We start from the raw sequence: 15677 nt of genomic DNA, 5'->3' as shown, positions 1-15677 counted from the left end.
TATAATAATAGTATATTTCGCTCAGATTTGTTCCATTTTGATCAGATTATCCGCGAGCGATCGGGGCGCCGTTGACAGCTTCTCACGCCACGCCCCCTTCCCCGGCCGCGCGCGCTCATTGGCTCGGACACAGAGTGGACACGCGCGCATTGGCTGAGGTTTTTCCTTTTTTCCCCCTTCATTTAGGGTCCCAAACTACACACACCGAGATTTGTTGGAATATTACGTTACAGTCCAGCAGGAAAATGGCGACTGTCATTCATAATCCTCTGAAAACGTAAGTGCCTTCCTCCTTCTGCCCTCGCCGCACGCGCGCATCGGACGGCGCGAGTCTGCGGCCGCTGCGGCGTGTCGCGTTTCGTGGGATTTGAACGCGTCAGAAAATGCTTTGATAAAACACAATTCTCGCATCATTTTCCCGTTGTTTGCCGCACGCGCAGGAGCGTCACGCAGTCGGTTATTCCGCTCGCGCGCGCGTCTCCCCGGAACACGCCGGGAAAAATGCGCACGTTTCCTTACGCACGGCTTCACGCGCACCAAAGTTGTGCGGGTTTTGTTGTTGTTGTTGTTTGTGTTGTTGTTGTTGTTGTTGTTGTTGTTGGGCTCGAGTTCGGACGGGCCGGATTGCGCACGGACGCGTGATCGCCGCGGACACAAAGCGCACACGGTGATTGATGCCGCGCCGTCCGTTGTTGCGCCGTTGCGCCACTGTCAGAGGCGGATAAACAATGGCGCGTTATTACGTACGATTATTACGGCGGAAAATCTGCAGTGAACGCGCCGCGGTGAACGGGGGGCTGCTCCGGGGGTCGCGGGGAGACGAACCCGGCTCAAATGTGGACCAAATGTGGACCAAATGTGCGCGTTTCTGCTCCATAAAAGAAAAGCACAAAAAATAATAAAAATAAATTAAAAAAAGCGAATTATTTCTCACATGACAGAACGGCTGCTAGAGTAATCAGATAACCCGTAATGCGATCTGTGGTGTGTTGTGTTTGCGTGATCACCGTGTACAATAGTAATAACTGTTTCAATCGTTCTTTTTGTCTTTTGGGAGTCACCTTGTCCAAACGCGAAGCATCTCTTGAGAGAAATCCGATTACTCGCGTCAGACGTCACTGTTTACGTGACATTTGGGATAATCTGATAACTCCAGAAATCAGATAACGGTCAGTTTTGTGGCGTGCGCGTAGCCAAAAGGTTGTGCGAAAAAACCCACCTCTTTAGGTCTGTGTAGATGTGACTTCAGTCCAGCATGTCCAAACTACGGCCCGGGGGCCAAATGCGGCCCACAGACCAATGTTTAATGGCCCTTCGCTTCCGGCTAAGTTGGTTCAAACAACAAAAAGTAGTACTTTTTACTACAAAATTGGAAATGTTCAATCATTTTGATGTTATTTTCACTTAAAATTAATGTTCCAGGTCTTATTAAAGATGGAGGCGTCGGAACTATGTCAAATGCAACATTTGAAATGGTTCACTCTGTCATGGGCCCTCTGCTCAGTATAAGTGTCACAATGTGGCCCTCTGCTCAGTATAAGTGTCACAATGTGGCCCTCTGCTCAGTATAAGTGTCACAGTGGCCCTCTGCTCAGTATAAGTGTCACAATGTGGCCCTCTGCTCAGTATAAGTGTCACAGTGGCCCTCTGCTCAGTATAGGTGTCACAATGTGGCCCTCTGCTCAGTATAAGTGTCACAATGTGGCCCTCTGCTCAGTATAAGTGTCACAGTGGCCCTCTGCTCAGTATAGGTGTCACAATGTGGCCCTCTGCTCAGTATAAGTGTCACAATGTGGCCCTCTGCTCAGTATAAGTGTCACAGTGGCCCTCTGCTCAGTATAAGTGTCACAGTGGCCCTCTGCTCAGTATAAGTGTCACAATGTGGCCCTCTGCTCAGTATAAGTGTCACAATGTGGCCCTCTGCTCAGTATAAGTGTCACAATGTGGCCCTCTGCTCAGTATAAGTGTCACAATGTGGCCCTCTGCTCAGTATAAGTGTCACAATGTGGCCCTCTGCTCAGTATAAGTGTCACAATGTGGCCCTCTGCTCAGTATAAGTGTCACAATGTGGCCCTCTGCTCAGTATAAGTGTCACAATGTGGCCCTCTGCTCAGTATAAGTGTCACAATGTGGCCCTCTGCTCAGTATAAGTGTCACAGTGGCCCTCTGCTCAGTATAAGTGTCACAGTGGCCCTCTGCTCAGTATAAGTGTCACAATGTGGCCCTCTGCTCAGTATAAGTGTCACAATGTGGCCCTCTGCTCAGTATAAGTGTCACAATGTGGCCCTCTGCTCAGTATAAGTGTCACAATGTGGCCCTCTGCTCAGTATAAGTGTCACAATGTGGCCCTCTGCTCAGTATAAGTGTCACAATGTGGCCCTCTGCTCAGTATAAGTGTCACAATGTGGCCCTCTGCTCAGTATAAGTGTCACAATGTGGCCCTCTGCTCAGTATAAGTGTCACAATGTGGCCCTCTGCTCAGTATAAGTGTCACAATGTGGCCCTCTGCTCAGTATAAGTGTCACAATGTGGCCCTCTGCTCAGTATAAGTGTCACAATGTGGCCCTCTGCTCAGTATAAGTGTCACAATGTGGCCCTCTGCTCAGTATAAGTGTCACAGTGGCCCTCTGCTCAGTATAAGTGTCACAGTGGCCCTCTGCTCAGTATAAGTGTCACAATGTGGCCCTCTGCTCAGTATAAGTGTCACAATGTGGCCCTCTGCTCAGTATAAGTGTCACAATGTGGCCCTCTGCTCAGTATAAGTGTCACAATGTGGCCCTCTGCTCAGTATAAGTGTCACAATGTGGCCCTCTGCTCAGTATAAGTGTCACAATGTGGCCCTCTGCTCAGTATAAGTGTCACAATGTGGCCCTCTGCTCAGTATAAGTGTCACAATGTGGCCCTCTGCTCAGTATAAGTGTCACAGTGGCCCTCGGTGTAAAAAGTTTGACGCTCCTGTCGTAAGAGTTTGGATCAAACTGTGACGTGAGGACAGAGAACGGTATCTGACGTCTGCACCTTTTCGCCCGTCGGTTATTGCCTTTTCGCCCGTCGGTTATTGCCTTTTCGCCCGTCGGTTATTGCCTTTTCGCCCGTCGGTTATTGCCTTTTCGCCCGTCGGTTATTGCCTTTTCGCCCGTCGGTTATTGCCTTTCGAAGCTCTGGCATCGGATAATATTCAGTTTGGGCCGAAAAACCCGACAAAAGGAGACGTTTGGCGCTTAGTTTGAACCTTCTCGTGCAGCATCATCAGTTCCAGCAGAAAAAAAACACGTAATCATTGATAATATCGGCCTCAAAATATCGACCGCTCTAGATTAAAAACAGTCGTATGTGAAGAGGAAATTAAACAATGGAGATGGTTGAAAATGTGGTGTTTAAGCTTTTCCTTGAGCATATTTAGTCTTGAACTGTTCACTGCTCTGGTTTAGCTGTGATCCTTCAGTCGTCTGGTCGATTAATCGGTCGAACGCGTCTTGTGTCGACCGGTTGCTTGTATTAATAGGATTTCCGTGGTACAACAGCAGAAAGGAGAGGATTTGGAGTGAGTGTGTGATGAGTTTCCACGTCTCTAACATGTAAAGACACCGTTTACTCGTACTTCTCTGTGTGAATAGTTGTTTTCTGCGTGAGCTCCTGTTTAATTGCGCCGTTTTATTCGTTTTGAGCTCCGTTTGGCTCAGACACGTGGAGATACTTCAGGCGTCCTGCTTACGCCCGCCGTGCTTTTTTTACCTCATTATTTAGTCCTGAATTGATCCAGTTTTTGATCGTCACGTGGACTCTGTTTGGTTCTGTTTTAGTCCTGGTTTAGACCGGGTCAAGTCCAGGTTTAGTCCTGGTTTAGTCCTTGTTTAGACCGGGTCAAGTCCAGGTTTAGTTTCGGGTTTTGTCTTGGTTTGATCCCAATTTTTGATCTGGTGAATTTGCATTTGAAAAAAAGGAAAATTTTCCATTAAGCACCAACACACAACATGAGAACTGAGACTAAACCAGGACTAAACCAGGACTAAACCAGGACTAAACCAGGACTAAACCTGGACTAAACCAGGACTAAACCAGGACTAAACCTGGACTAAACCAGGACTAAACCTGGACTAAACCTGGACTAAACCAGGACTAAACCTGGACTAAACCTGGACTAAACCTGGACTAAACCTGGACTAAACCAGGACTAAACCAGGACTAAACCTGGACTAAACCAGGACTAAACCAGGACTAAACCTGGACTAAACCGGGACTAAACCGGGACTAAACCGGGACTAAACCAGGACTAAACCAGGACTAAACCTGGACTAAACCTGGACTAAACCTGGACTAAACCTGGACTAAACCAGGACTAAACCTGGACTAAACAAGGACTAAACAAGGACTAAACAAGGACTAAACCAGGACTAAACCTGGACTAAATCTGGACTAAATCTGGACTAAACCGGGACTAAACCTGGACTAAACCGGGACTAAACCGGGACTAAACCGGGACTAAATCTGGACTAAACCTGGACTAAACTTGGACTAAACCTGGCCTAAATCTGGACTAAACCGGGACTAAACCGGGACTAAACCGGGACTAAACCGGGACTAAACCTGGACTAACCTGGACTAAATTTGGACTAAACCAGGACTAAACCGGGTCTAAACCTGGACTAAACCGGGACTAAATCTGGACTAAACCAGGACAAAACCAGGACTAAATCTGGACTAAACCGCGACTAAAAAAGGACTAAACCAGGACTAAACCAGGACTAAATCTGGACTAAACCGCGACTAAAAAAGGATTAAACCAGGGCAAAACTGGTATTCTTATTGTTTTGAAGATGCTAATATACTCTTGAATGTACTCTTGTATTCTTGTATATAATTTACGATTAAAAATTCTCAAAATACCACAAGAAAAGTTGATTGAAACTAATGGTGTAATTTGCCCCCAAAAAAGTCTGAATTTAAAGACACATTTCAGCCCTAGAGACATAAATATGTGTAAATATATAAATAGTGTAAATATTGGTCCAGGCTCTGAAACGTTCTGTGTTTTGGATGAAATCTGTATGAAAACAGATGATGTCAGTGTCTGATGATAATGTTTGTGTTATCGCCGCGCGCACAAGCCTCATCACTGTCTTACATTTCCATAAGATTAGATTGTCCCAGAATCCTCCAGGGCCCAGTGTGTGTGTGTGTGTGTGTGTGTGTGTGTGTCTCTGTGTGTGTGTGTGTGTGTGTCTGTGTGTGTGTGTGTGTGTGTGTGTGTGTGTGTCTGTGTGTGTGTGTGTGTGTTTGTGTCTGTGTGTGTGTTTCTGTGTCTGTGTGTGTCTGTGTGTCTGTCTCTGTCTGTGTGTGTGTCTGTGTGTGTGTCTGTGTGTGTGTGTGTGTGTGTGTGAGAGTCTGTGTGTGTGTTTCTGTGTCTGTGTGTGTCTGTGTGTGTGTCTGTCTGTCTGTGTGTGTGTGTGTGTGTCTGTGTATGTCTGTGTCTGTGTATGTCTGTGTCTGTGTGTGTGTCTGTGTTTGTGTGTGTGTCTGTGTTTGTGTGTGTGTCTGTTTGTGTGTGTGTCTGTGTGTCTGTGTGTGTCTGTGTGTGTGTGTCTGTTTGTTTGTGTGTGTGTGTGTATGTGTGTGTGTGTGTCTGTGTGTCTGTGTGTGTGTGTCTGTGTGTGTGTGTGTGTGTGTGTGTCTGTGTGTGTGTGTGTGTGTGTGTGTAAGTGTGTGTGTGTAAGTGTGTGTGTGTGTGTGTGTGTGTTTGTGTGTGAATCAATGAATAAGGATTAAATTTGTCTTTTTGAAAATCCAGACATAGTTCACATTTGTTTCTCTCGTCGTTTGTTGCTCGTACTCGTTTTATTTGACCGTTGTTGCTGCTTTTTAATCGTTTTGCTCGTTGTTGTTCAGCGTTTCGGTTGTAAACGTGCTCAGTAAATACATAAACAACAATCAGCATGGAGCGATGCAGTGTTCTCACTGGGCTGAGGCTGAAGGATGGTGGTGGGACAAACCGTGCGAGCGCCGTAAAAAGTACTTAAAAAATGACTTTTCGCCTATGACATTTTCGAGTGCATGGACGGGGTCATTTTATTAATAAATCTTAATCTTCGGGCCAGGAAGCGTTTGACGATAGTCCGCCATTACAGTTTACTGTTTACAAGTGAAAATGTGCATGCCGCGCGCTGATTGGTCGACAACATTTGTGTGCTTGGCTCTGATTGGCTGCCGAGCCGTGGTCCGGAGAATGCTACTCGTTTGCCGAAGCTACTTGTAACGTCAGACGGCGCATGGTAAAAGCGTCGGAAAATACGCCGCGATATGCGTTGAATTTTGTAAGTACTTTTTATGAGTCCGGAGAATGCCGAAGCTACTCGTATTTCGCCTAGTCGGCCCCCGTCCATATGATTTTATACGGGTTTTCAAATCCAATCTAAAAGCATGCGGCGATCCCAATACCATATTAAGATCACCGTGCGAGTGCCGATAAGTTGATCAGCGCTATTAAATTATTCTACACGGCGCTTTTGAAAAGGACAGTTGGTGAGTCGGCGAAATATAAGAAAAAAAAAAAATTCAGTCGGCTAGTTTTATACCGTTGTTGGGTTACGGCAAACAGACATATTTTTTTGCTCAGCCCAATATCCCATTAAGATCACTCTTTTCATACCTGAATATTACCTGTAGGAGCTCGGTCAATGGAATTAAAACGGGATAATGACAATTTACTCAGCCGTGCTGAACGTTGGCCCGTCATGCCAAAACCCCTGAGAACACTGAGAATATCTGGACTTCTCTGGAGCGTCTCGATAGCGATATTCACACAATATTTATGTCGATCCAACAGAAATGTGTTTAGACGTGTCTTTAGACGTGTCTTTAGACGTGTCTTTAGACTTGTCTTTAAGGTGTCTTTAACGTGTCTTTAGACGTGTCTTTAGACGTGTCTTTAGACGTGTCTTTAAGGTGTCTTTAAGGTGTCTTTAGACGTGTCTTTAAGGTGTCTTTAGACGTGTCTTTAGACGTGTCTTTAGATGTGTCTTTAACGTGTCTTTAGACGTGTCTTTAGATGTGTCTTTAACGTGTCTTTAGACGTGTCTTTCGATGTGTCTTTAACGTGTCTTTAACATGTCTTTAGACATGTCTTTAACGTGTCTGTAACGTGTCTGTAACGTGTCTTTAACGTGTCTTTAACGTGTCTTTAGACGTGTCTTTAAGGTGTCTTTAGACGTGTCTTTAGACGTGTCTTTAAGGTGTCTTTAGACGTGTCTTTAGACGTGTCTTTAGATGTGTCTTTAACTTGTCTTTAGACGTGTCTTTAAGGTGTCTTTAGACGTGTCTTTAGACGTGTCTTTAACGTGTCTTTGGACGTGTCTTTAACGTGTTTTTAGACGTGTCTTTAACGTGTCTTCAGTCTTGTCTTTGGACGTGTCTTTAACGTGTCTTTAGACGTGTCTTTAACGTGTCTTCAGTCGTGTCTTTGGACATGTCTTTAACGTGTCTTTGGACGTGTCTTCAGTCGTGTCTTTAGACGTGTCTTCAGTCGTGTCTTTAGACGTGTCTTTAGACGTGTCTTTAACGTGTCTTCAGTCGTGTCTTTGGACGTGTCTTTAACGTGTCTTTAGACGTGTCTTTAACATGTCTTTAACGTGTCTTTAGACGTGTCTTTAGACGTGTCTTTAACGTGTCTTTGGACGTGTCTTTAGACGTGTCTTTGGACGTGTCTTTGGACGTGTCTTTAACGTGTCTTTAGACGTGTCTTTAACGTATCTTCAGTCGTGTCTTTGGACGTGTCTTTGGACGTGTCTTTAAGGTGTCTTTAAGGTGTCTTTAACGTGTCTTTAGACGTGTCTTTAGACGTGTCTTTAAGGTGTCTTTAGACGTGTCTTTAAGGTGTCTTTGGACGTGTCTTTAACATGTCTTTAGACGTGTCTTTAACGTATCTTCAGTCGTGTCTTTGGACGTGTCTTTAACGTGTCTTTGGACGTGTCTTCAGACGTGTCTTTAACGTGTCTTTGGACGTGTCTTTAACGTGTCTTTAACGTGTCTTTAACATGTCTTTAACGTGTCTTCAGTCGTGTCTTTAACGTGTCTTTAGACGTGTCTTTAACGTGTCTTTAACATGTCTTTAACGTGTCTTTAGACGTGTCTTTGACGTGTCTTTAACGTGTCTTTAACATGTCTTTAACATGTCTTTAACATGTCTTTAACGTGTCTTCAGTTGTGTCTTTAGACGTGTCTTTAACGTGTCTTTAACATGTCTTTAACGTGTCTTTAACGTGTCTTTAACGTGTCTTTAACGTGTCTTTAACGTGTCTTTAACATGTCTTTAACGTGTCTTCAGTCGTGTCTTCAGTCGTGTCTTTAACGTGTCTTTAGACGTGTCTTTAACGTGTCTTTAACGTGTCTTTAACATGTCTTTAACATGTCTTTAACGTGTCTTTAACGTGTCTTTAACGTGTATTTAACGTGTCTTTAGATGTGTCTTTAACGTGTCTTTGGACATGTCTTTAACGTGTCTTTAACGTGTCTTTAACATGTCTTCAGTCGTGTCTTTAGACATGTCTTTAACATGTCTTTAACGTGTCTTTAACATGTCTTTAACATGTCTTCAGTCGTGTCTTTAACATGTCTTTAACATGTCTTTAACGTGTCTTCAGTCGTGTCTTTAGACATGTCTTTAACGTGTCTTCAGTCGTGTCTTTAGACATGTCTTTAGCGTGTCTTTAACATGTCTTTAACATGTCTTTAACATGTCTTCAGTCGTGTCTTTAGACATGTCTTTAACATGTCTTTAACGTGTCTTCAGTCGTGTCTAGAGTCTCATATGTAAATGTTTGAATTACTTTGAGGAAATGAGCATTTCATCATGATCATGTCGGAGCTCTTGCTCTGCCTGGTCCGTGTGAGCGTGAGATGTTTTTGTCTCATTAGTGTGTCCGCTCTGACGTCCGTGAAGAGCTTTTATCCATTAGAACCACGACTCCCACAGAGACAGTTTCAGTTTTTTTAGCATCTGCAGGTCTGTGGACGACGCCATCAACCTGGCTCTCCACTTCACCTGCAGCACCTGGACTCACAGGAACCTACACCAGGATCAACACCACCTCCTGCTCTGCTCCAGGACAAGCTCTCCCAGCTCAACCTGCCTGACTCCACCCGCAGGGGGAGCGCCGACTCCACGACTCCACCCGCAGGGGGAGCGCCGACTCCACCCGCAGGGGGAGCGCCGACTCCACCCGCAGGGGGAGCGCCGACTCCACCCGCAGGGGGAGCGCCAACTCCACCTGCAGGGGGAGCGCCGACTCCACCCGCAGGGGGAGCGCCGACTCCACCTGCAGGGGGCCGACTCCACCTGCAGGCCCCGACTCCACCTGCAGGGGGAGCGCCGACTCCACCTGCAGGTGGAGCATTGACTTCTTGACGGATCGGAGGCAGTGTGTGCGGCTGGGGAAGAATGTCTCAGACACTATCAGCACTACGACTCCGTTAAACTAATCAAGTTTGTGGACGACACCACCCTCATCACCATGACGACACCACCCTCATGGGGCTCATCTCGGCCGGGGATGAGTCCGTCTACAGGAGGTGGAGCGGCTGGTGTCCTGGTGCAGCTGTAACAACCTGGAGCTCAACGCCCAGAAGACAGTGGAGATGATCTTGGACTCCCCCCCCCCACCCCACCACCATCACAGACCCCCCCATCTCCACTGTAGATTCTCTCCACTTTCTCAGCACCACCATCACCAGGACCTCAAGTGGAGCTCACCATCAGCTCCATCATCCAGAAGGTCCAGCAGAGGATGTACTTCCTGCAGCAGCTGAGGAAAGCTAACTGCCAGTGCAGATGATGGTGCAGTTCTACACGGCCATCATTGAGTCCATCCTCACCTCCTCCATCACCTCCTCCATCACCTCCTCCATCACCTCCTCCATCACCTCCTCCATCACCTCCTCCATCACCTCCTCCATCACCATGTGGTACGCTGGAGCCACAGCCAGGGACAAACAGAGACTACAGCGCATTGAGCGCTCTGTTGAGAAGGTGATCAGCTGCAGACTTCCATCTCTGCAGGACCTGTACCAGGGCTCTGGGACGAGCAGGTCGGATCACAGCCGACCCTTCTCCCCCGGCACATGGACTATTTGAGCCACTCCCCTCAGGCAGGAGGCCACTCCCCTCAGGCAGGAGGCCACTCCCCTCAGGCAGGAGGCCACTCCCCTCAGGCAGGAGGCCACTCCCCTGAGGCAGGAGGCTACAGTCCATTTGGACCAGAACCTCCCATCACAAGAACAGTTTCTTTCCCTCTGCCGTTGGACTCATGAACACTTCCTAAGAGCTGTTTTGTTCATTGTTCATCGTTTTGTTGTTTTGTGCTGCATGAATTACCAGGACAATTTCCTCTGTTTGTGAATTTTTTGTTCATTGACAAATGGTCATAAACCTTATTCTGATTCTGTTGTCTTTTATTTTGATGAATTAGATTTTTTGTGCTATTTTTTGTGCTATTGAGTGCTATCGTATTCTTTCTTTCTTTCTTTATTTGAGGGATTATTTAAGATTAAGATTGCTACACATGGATTATATATTAAAAGAAAAGTGCAGTGTGTGCCAAGGATGGTGACATTTATGATGCATAATCTCATAAAATACTGGATCACAAATACAAATATAAATAAATTTAAAAATACAATTACATTTTTAAAAAAGTTTAAAAAAATTCATAAATTCATTCATTTTCTACCTCTTGTTCCCTTTCGGGGTCGGGGGTGACTGGAGCCCATCCCAGTGACTTTGGGCCTTAGGCCTTTAATACAATTAAATGAAAATAAATGGAATGGACTTAATTAAATGAACATTACATAAATATCCAGGAGCACTCGGCCTCTAATCATGATAATTATTCTATCGACTCAATATTTAGATTAGAGCTGTAACAACTTTAATCACAACAAATTGATTATTTAACTAATTGTCAACTCATTTAGTCATGGAATAATCGTTAACTGGTCCAGACGCTGATGCAGCTGAAAAAAAAACGTTATCTGTCTCAAATTGAGCCGCAACTGCATAAAAATGATGCAGGAAATGTGTCAATTTAAAGAATTTGATTCTTTTTCCCCTTTTAGTAAGAATCCTTTCATCATGTGACCAATCTAACTATTCGATTAATCTGCACAATTATTGCTAGACTAATCGATGAGCAAAATTATCATTAGTTGCAGCCTTAATAATAAAGCACATTTTTTTTGGGCTTAGTGTACTTTCCTATGCACTCATTTTTCAAAATATATTGTTACATGAACATTTGAGCTGTGGAGGGTTGTTTAATTAACATATCTATGACTAATTAATGATTCGAAATGCGACTTTAGTGTTCCATTCTGTTATTTCTTTATTGCGTCGTATATTATTTGAATGATACGTTCATTTAGCAAAGATTTTTACCGCAATTCTTCTGCTTTTTTTTGCCCGCGGCGCGATGCAGTTACGATGTGTTATCGAAATACCGGCGTGTCGATATATCGAGTCGATATTTTCAGTGGTATCGGCCTTAAATCTGCAGCAGAGGCCGACGTTTCGCTGCCTAAAGAACACGCGTGAAGCTTATGGTTTTAGAGCGAAGAGGAACGGCGTGAAACGTGACAAAACCGCTCTCGTTTGTGCTACAGTTTGTACTAAAATACTCTGGGTTTATGAGTGACTTTGTTGTTTGTTATTTGTCATTTTTTGCCCAAAGTAATTGCGCTTTCTTTATGTTTCCTCGTGGTTTCGCGCTTGTTCTGATAAAGCTCAAGATCATTCCAAAACTGTAAAAGAAAGGTCAGATTTCCTCCTCTTTGCGTGATTTTATCGCCGTCGATACTTAAATCCGCTCAACTCAGTTTCGATACTTGTTCTAGTATCGATTAGTGTCAGATTTTCGATACTTTTGACAACTCTAGTTTGTAGTAAATTCTTATTCTCTGATTTGGGGGAAAATTGTCAAAATCAGCTCTCGAGATTCCAGACAATCGCTCATGTGTCGATCTCTTTTCGATATTCTCGTGTATCGCAATAGTTTGATTTGCAAAGTATCGTGACAGGCCAAAGGAAGCACTTAGGAGACAATTGCCGGTAATGACTGTGACTTTAACAGTGAGCAGCGTTTCCCGTTAACCAGGGAGACTACGGTGGCCCCACGCGGTCTAATTCTGTCCCACGCGGTCTAAATCAAGCTAAACAATGAACCTAGTCTGACAAACGATACTTTTGACTCGCCGGATTCTCTTGAGCATGAAAAAGCATGAAAAGAAACTACACTGTTTGAAAATGAAGTGTTCAAAGGTTGAACAAAGGAGATAAGTGACAATATAAACCCAGCGTTTGGATAAAACAGAAATGCGTTAGCCTTTTCCGCCTCCGAATCCGCGGGAAACATTAACATTTGAGAGAAGAACGAAAATCTCCACGATGCAAACGGATATCGTACACGTGGGATTCTTGTGGATTCTTTTAGACAGAAGAAGAAAAAAACCCGGAGGAAACGCGTTCAGCTCCCAAAGATGACGTTATTGCGACCGCGGCGATTGTAACTGTTGTCGTTTGCTAATTGTTGCTGCTCAAATGGCACTTTTACGGGATTCACGCGAGTTTCCTGTTCACGGCTCGTCCGAAAAACAAGTCGCCACGGAATAAAAGTCACTCCGCCGTTAGCTTTGGTTCCAGCTAGCGATGTCGCGATGTCAAGTGTTTGTGTTACGATTGTTGTGGGGAAAAAACGTCACGGTTTTTGACGATTACTGAGACTTTACGAGTTACCGTGTTTTCCGGAGTATAATTCGCACCTGCCAAAAAATGCATAATAGAGAAGAAAAAACATATATAAGTCGCACTGGAGTATAAGTCGCATTTTGGGGGGAAATTTATTTGATAAAATCCAAGTCCAAGAACAGACATTTCCTCTTGAAATGCAGTTTAGAATAATAACAGATGAGAGAACATGGTGAATAGGTGTACGTATGCTAACGCTAACACCTTCAGCTACATGACGTATGCTAACGCTAACACCTTCAGCTACATGACGTATGCTAACGCTAACACCTTCAGCTACATGACGTATGCTAACGCTAACACCTTCAGCTACATGACGTATGCTAACGCTAACACCTTCAGCTACATGAGGCACAGACAGAACTGTGGTAAGTGTCTGGTATGTTAACGTAACATATGAACAGTTATTCAGATAACTATAGCATAAAGAACATGCTAACAAGTTTACCAAAGCATCAGTTTTACCCCAAATCACTAAATCCATTGAATTCTTCTTCCTCTGTGTCACTTCTAAACAACTCCACAAACTCCAGAGGAAGTGTTCTGCGTTGCTTAGAGCCTAGAGGTTGTGGTTGTCGGTGTGACAATAACGAATAATATCACATATAAGTCGCTCTGGAGTATAAGTCGCACGCCGGCCAAAACTATGAAAAAAGGTGCAACTTATGGTCTGGAAAATACGGTAAATGTGACAAAAACAGCGGAGTAACATTCCATTTTGGTCTTATTTTTTGGGCTGTATATAGAACAAAAAAATACCAAATTCTGCCACTAAAATTGTCACAATTATAGCTTTTTGGTTCGATTACATTGTGACCTGAGTCATCCTGACCTCCCTGATCACAGCACAACTTCCCCGTGGCTTTGTTTCAATAAACTTCTGCAGTGTCAAAAGATGAATTTAATTCTACTTAAAGCTAGGCAAAATGGCTTTCAGTAATGATTTGATGAACATAAACTATCAACTAACAAAAACAACTCCTAAACAATAATTGACGATTTCACTCAATCTGTTGACGTTTCGATTAATCGCCCAGCCCTGATTCCGGCGTGGCACTATTTCTCACACAGATCCCATGACCACGGGTTTCGTCTTTCCGCGTGGTCCCGTCAGTAATGAGAAGCCGCTCGCTGCGTCGGTTGGGTTTAAATACGACGGAAGGAGACGACCTGTTTGCCCGATTGAATCCACGTGAACTTCTGTAGTCAACTGAGAAGTTCTTGGGCGACCGAACACACCCCTGTCCAATCGACTAAAAGGGGATGCGACTCGTGCTGGTAAAAGTCCTCAAACGCATCAGGATCTTATGTGAAAACTGCAGAGAAGTACGAGTGAAAAACCTGATTAAACTGTAGCTATAAACAATGCGATTATTATTATCTATGGGACTGTGTTATTGTTGTTATTACAGTTAATGGCCGGGGCCCTGGTGCCATGGCAACCAAGGCATTCAACGTGGTCAGCTCTTTGTGTTTGTGTAAATGTAAAGACGACATGTTTGTGGGAGATGTAGGTCAGAGGAGACGAGGAGGGGCGTCGTTTTTGTGTTTGTTGGATACATCTGTTCTGCCGCCCCTCCCCCCCCCGATGTGAGTGATGGACGGAGACGAGGAGGGAGGGGGAGAGAGTGGAGGGAGGGGACGAGGGAGGAGGAGATGAGGATGGAGGATACGAGGGAGGAGGAGACGAGGAAGGAGGAGACGAGGAGGGAGGGGGAGACGTGGAGGGAGGGGACGAGGGAGGAGGAGACGAGGAGGGAGGAGACGAGGGAGGAGGAGACGAGGAGGGAGGGGGAGACGTGGAGGGAGGGGACGAGGAGGGAGGAGGAGACGAGGAGGGAGGGGAGACGTGGAGGGAGGGGACGAGGGAGGAGGAGATGAGGAAGGAGGAGACAAGGAGGGAGGGGGAGACGTGGAGGGAGGAGGAGATGAGGAGGGAGGATACGAGGGAGGAGGAGACGAGGAAGGAGGAGATGAGGAGGGAGGGGGAGACGTGGAGGGAGGGGACGAGGAGGGAGGAGAGGAGGGAGGAGAGGAGGGAGGAGGAGACGAGGAGGGAGGGGGAGACGTGGAGGGAGGGGACGAGGGAGGAGGAGATGAGGAAGGAGGAGACAAGGAGGGAGGGGGAGACGTGGAGGGAGGGGACGAGGGAGGAGGAGACGAGGAGGGAGGGGGAGACGTGGAGAGAGGGGACGAGGGAGGAGGAGATGAGGAGAAAGGAGACGAGGGAGGAGGAGACGAGGAAGGAGGAGACGAGGGAGTAGGAGACAAGGGAGGAGGAGACGAGAGAGAGAGAGATGAGGGAACAGACAGAGTGAAAGAAGGACAAGAGGTGAGAGGCAGAGAGAGAGAGAAGTAGTGAGAGCAACAGGGAAGGAAGTAAGAGAGAAAGAAAGAATTAAAGAGAGAAAGAGAAAGAATGAATGAAAAATAAAGGAGAATTAAAAGAGAGAGAGCAAAGGAAATAAACAAAGAAACAGAGTTAAAGAGAGAAAGAAGGACGAGAGAAAGAAAGAAACATATGATAGAGAGAGCCCAGGAGTGAGGAAAGAAAGAGAGAGAAAGAGTAGGAGAGACTGGAAGAGAGAGAGAAAGAGAGCGATAGATGGGGAAGAAACGGGACAGAGAAGGAAGGAGAGAGAGAGAGAGTGGTGCAGGAGAAACAGAAGGAGACGAGAAAGTGAGAAAGAAGGAAAGGAAAGAGAGCGCGACCGAGGCAGGAGGAGTGAGACCTTGTTTGGGGGTCTTGTCCGGTGGCTCTATTTACTGCATCTGTCATTTTGGGGGGGTTTGGTCTTTGTCTAAGGGCGGGGAGGGGGGGAGAGAGAGAGAGAGAGAGAGAGAAGGATGAAGAGAGAGAGAGAGAGACTTGAACTAAAGGTGGACC

The 15677-nt window shown here is 45.6% G+C and overlaps 1 protein-coding gene across 2 annotated transcripts in view; it reads left to right on the top strand.

Moving 5' to 3' along the window:
* Window positions 1-168: 168 nt before the first annotated feature.
* dpf3 (double PHD fingers 3) overlaps window positions 169-15677 on the top strand; it is a 67438-nt gene continuing 51929 nt past the window's right edge. For both annotated transcript variants that reach the window (XM_072440920.1, XM_072440835.1), the window contains exon 1: window positions 169-277. In XM_072440920.1, coding sequence (XP_072297021.1) covers window positions 246-277 — 32 coding nt within the window. In that variant the 5' untranslated portion in view covers window positions 169-245. The remainder of the gene's footprint in view (window positions 278-15677) is intronic.

Source organism: Eucyclogobius newberryi, unplaced genomic scaffold, assembly GCF_026437365.1.
Source record: "Eucyclogobius newberryi isolate DKJ021-1_F unplaced genomic scaffold, fEucNew1.0.hap1 SCAF_1, whole genome shotgun sequence".
Lineage (NCBI taxonomy): Eukaryota > Metazoa > Chordata > Actinopteri > Gobiiformes > Gobiidae > Eucyclogobius > Eucyclogobius newberryi.
The sequence above is the reverse complement of the archived record's forward strand: the minus strand, read 5'-3'. Positions and strand labels throughout refer to the sequence as shown.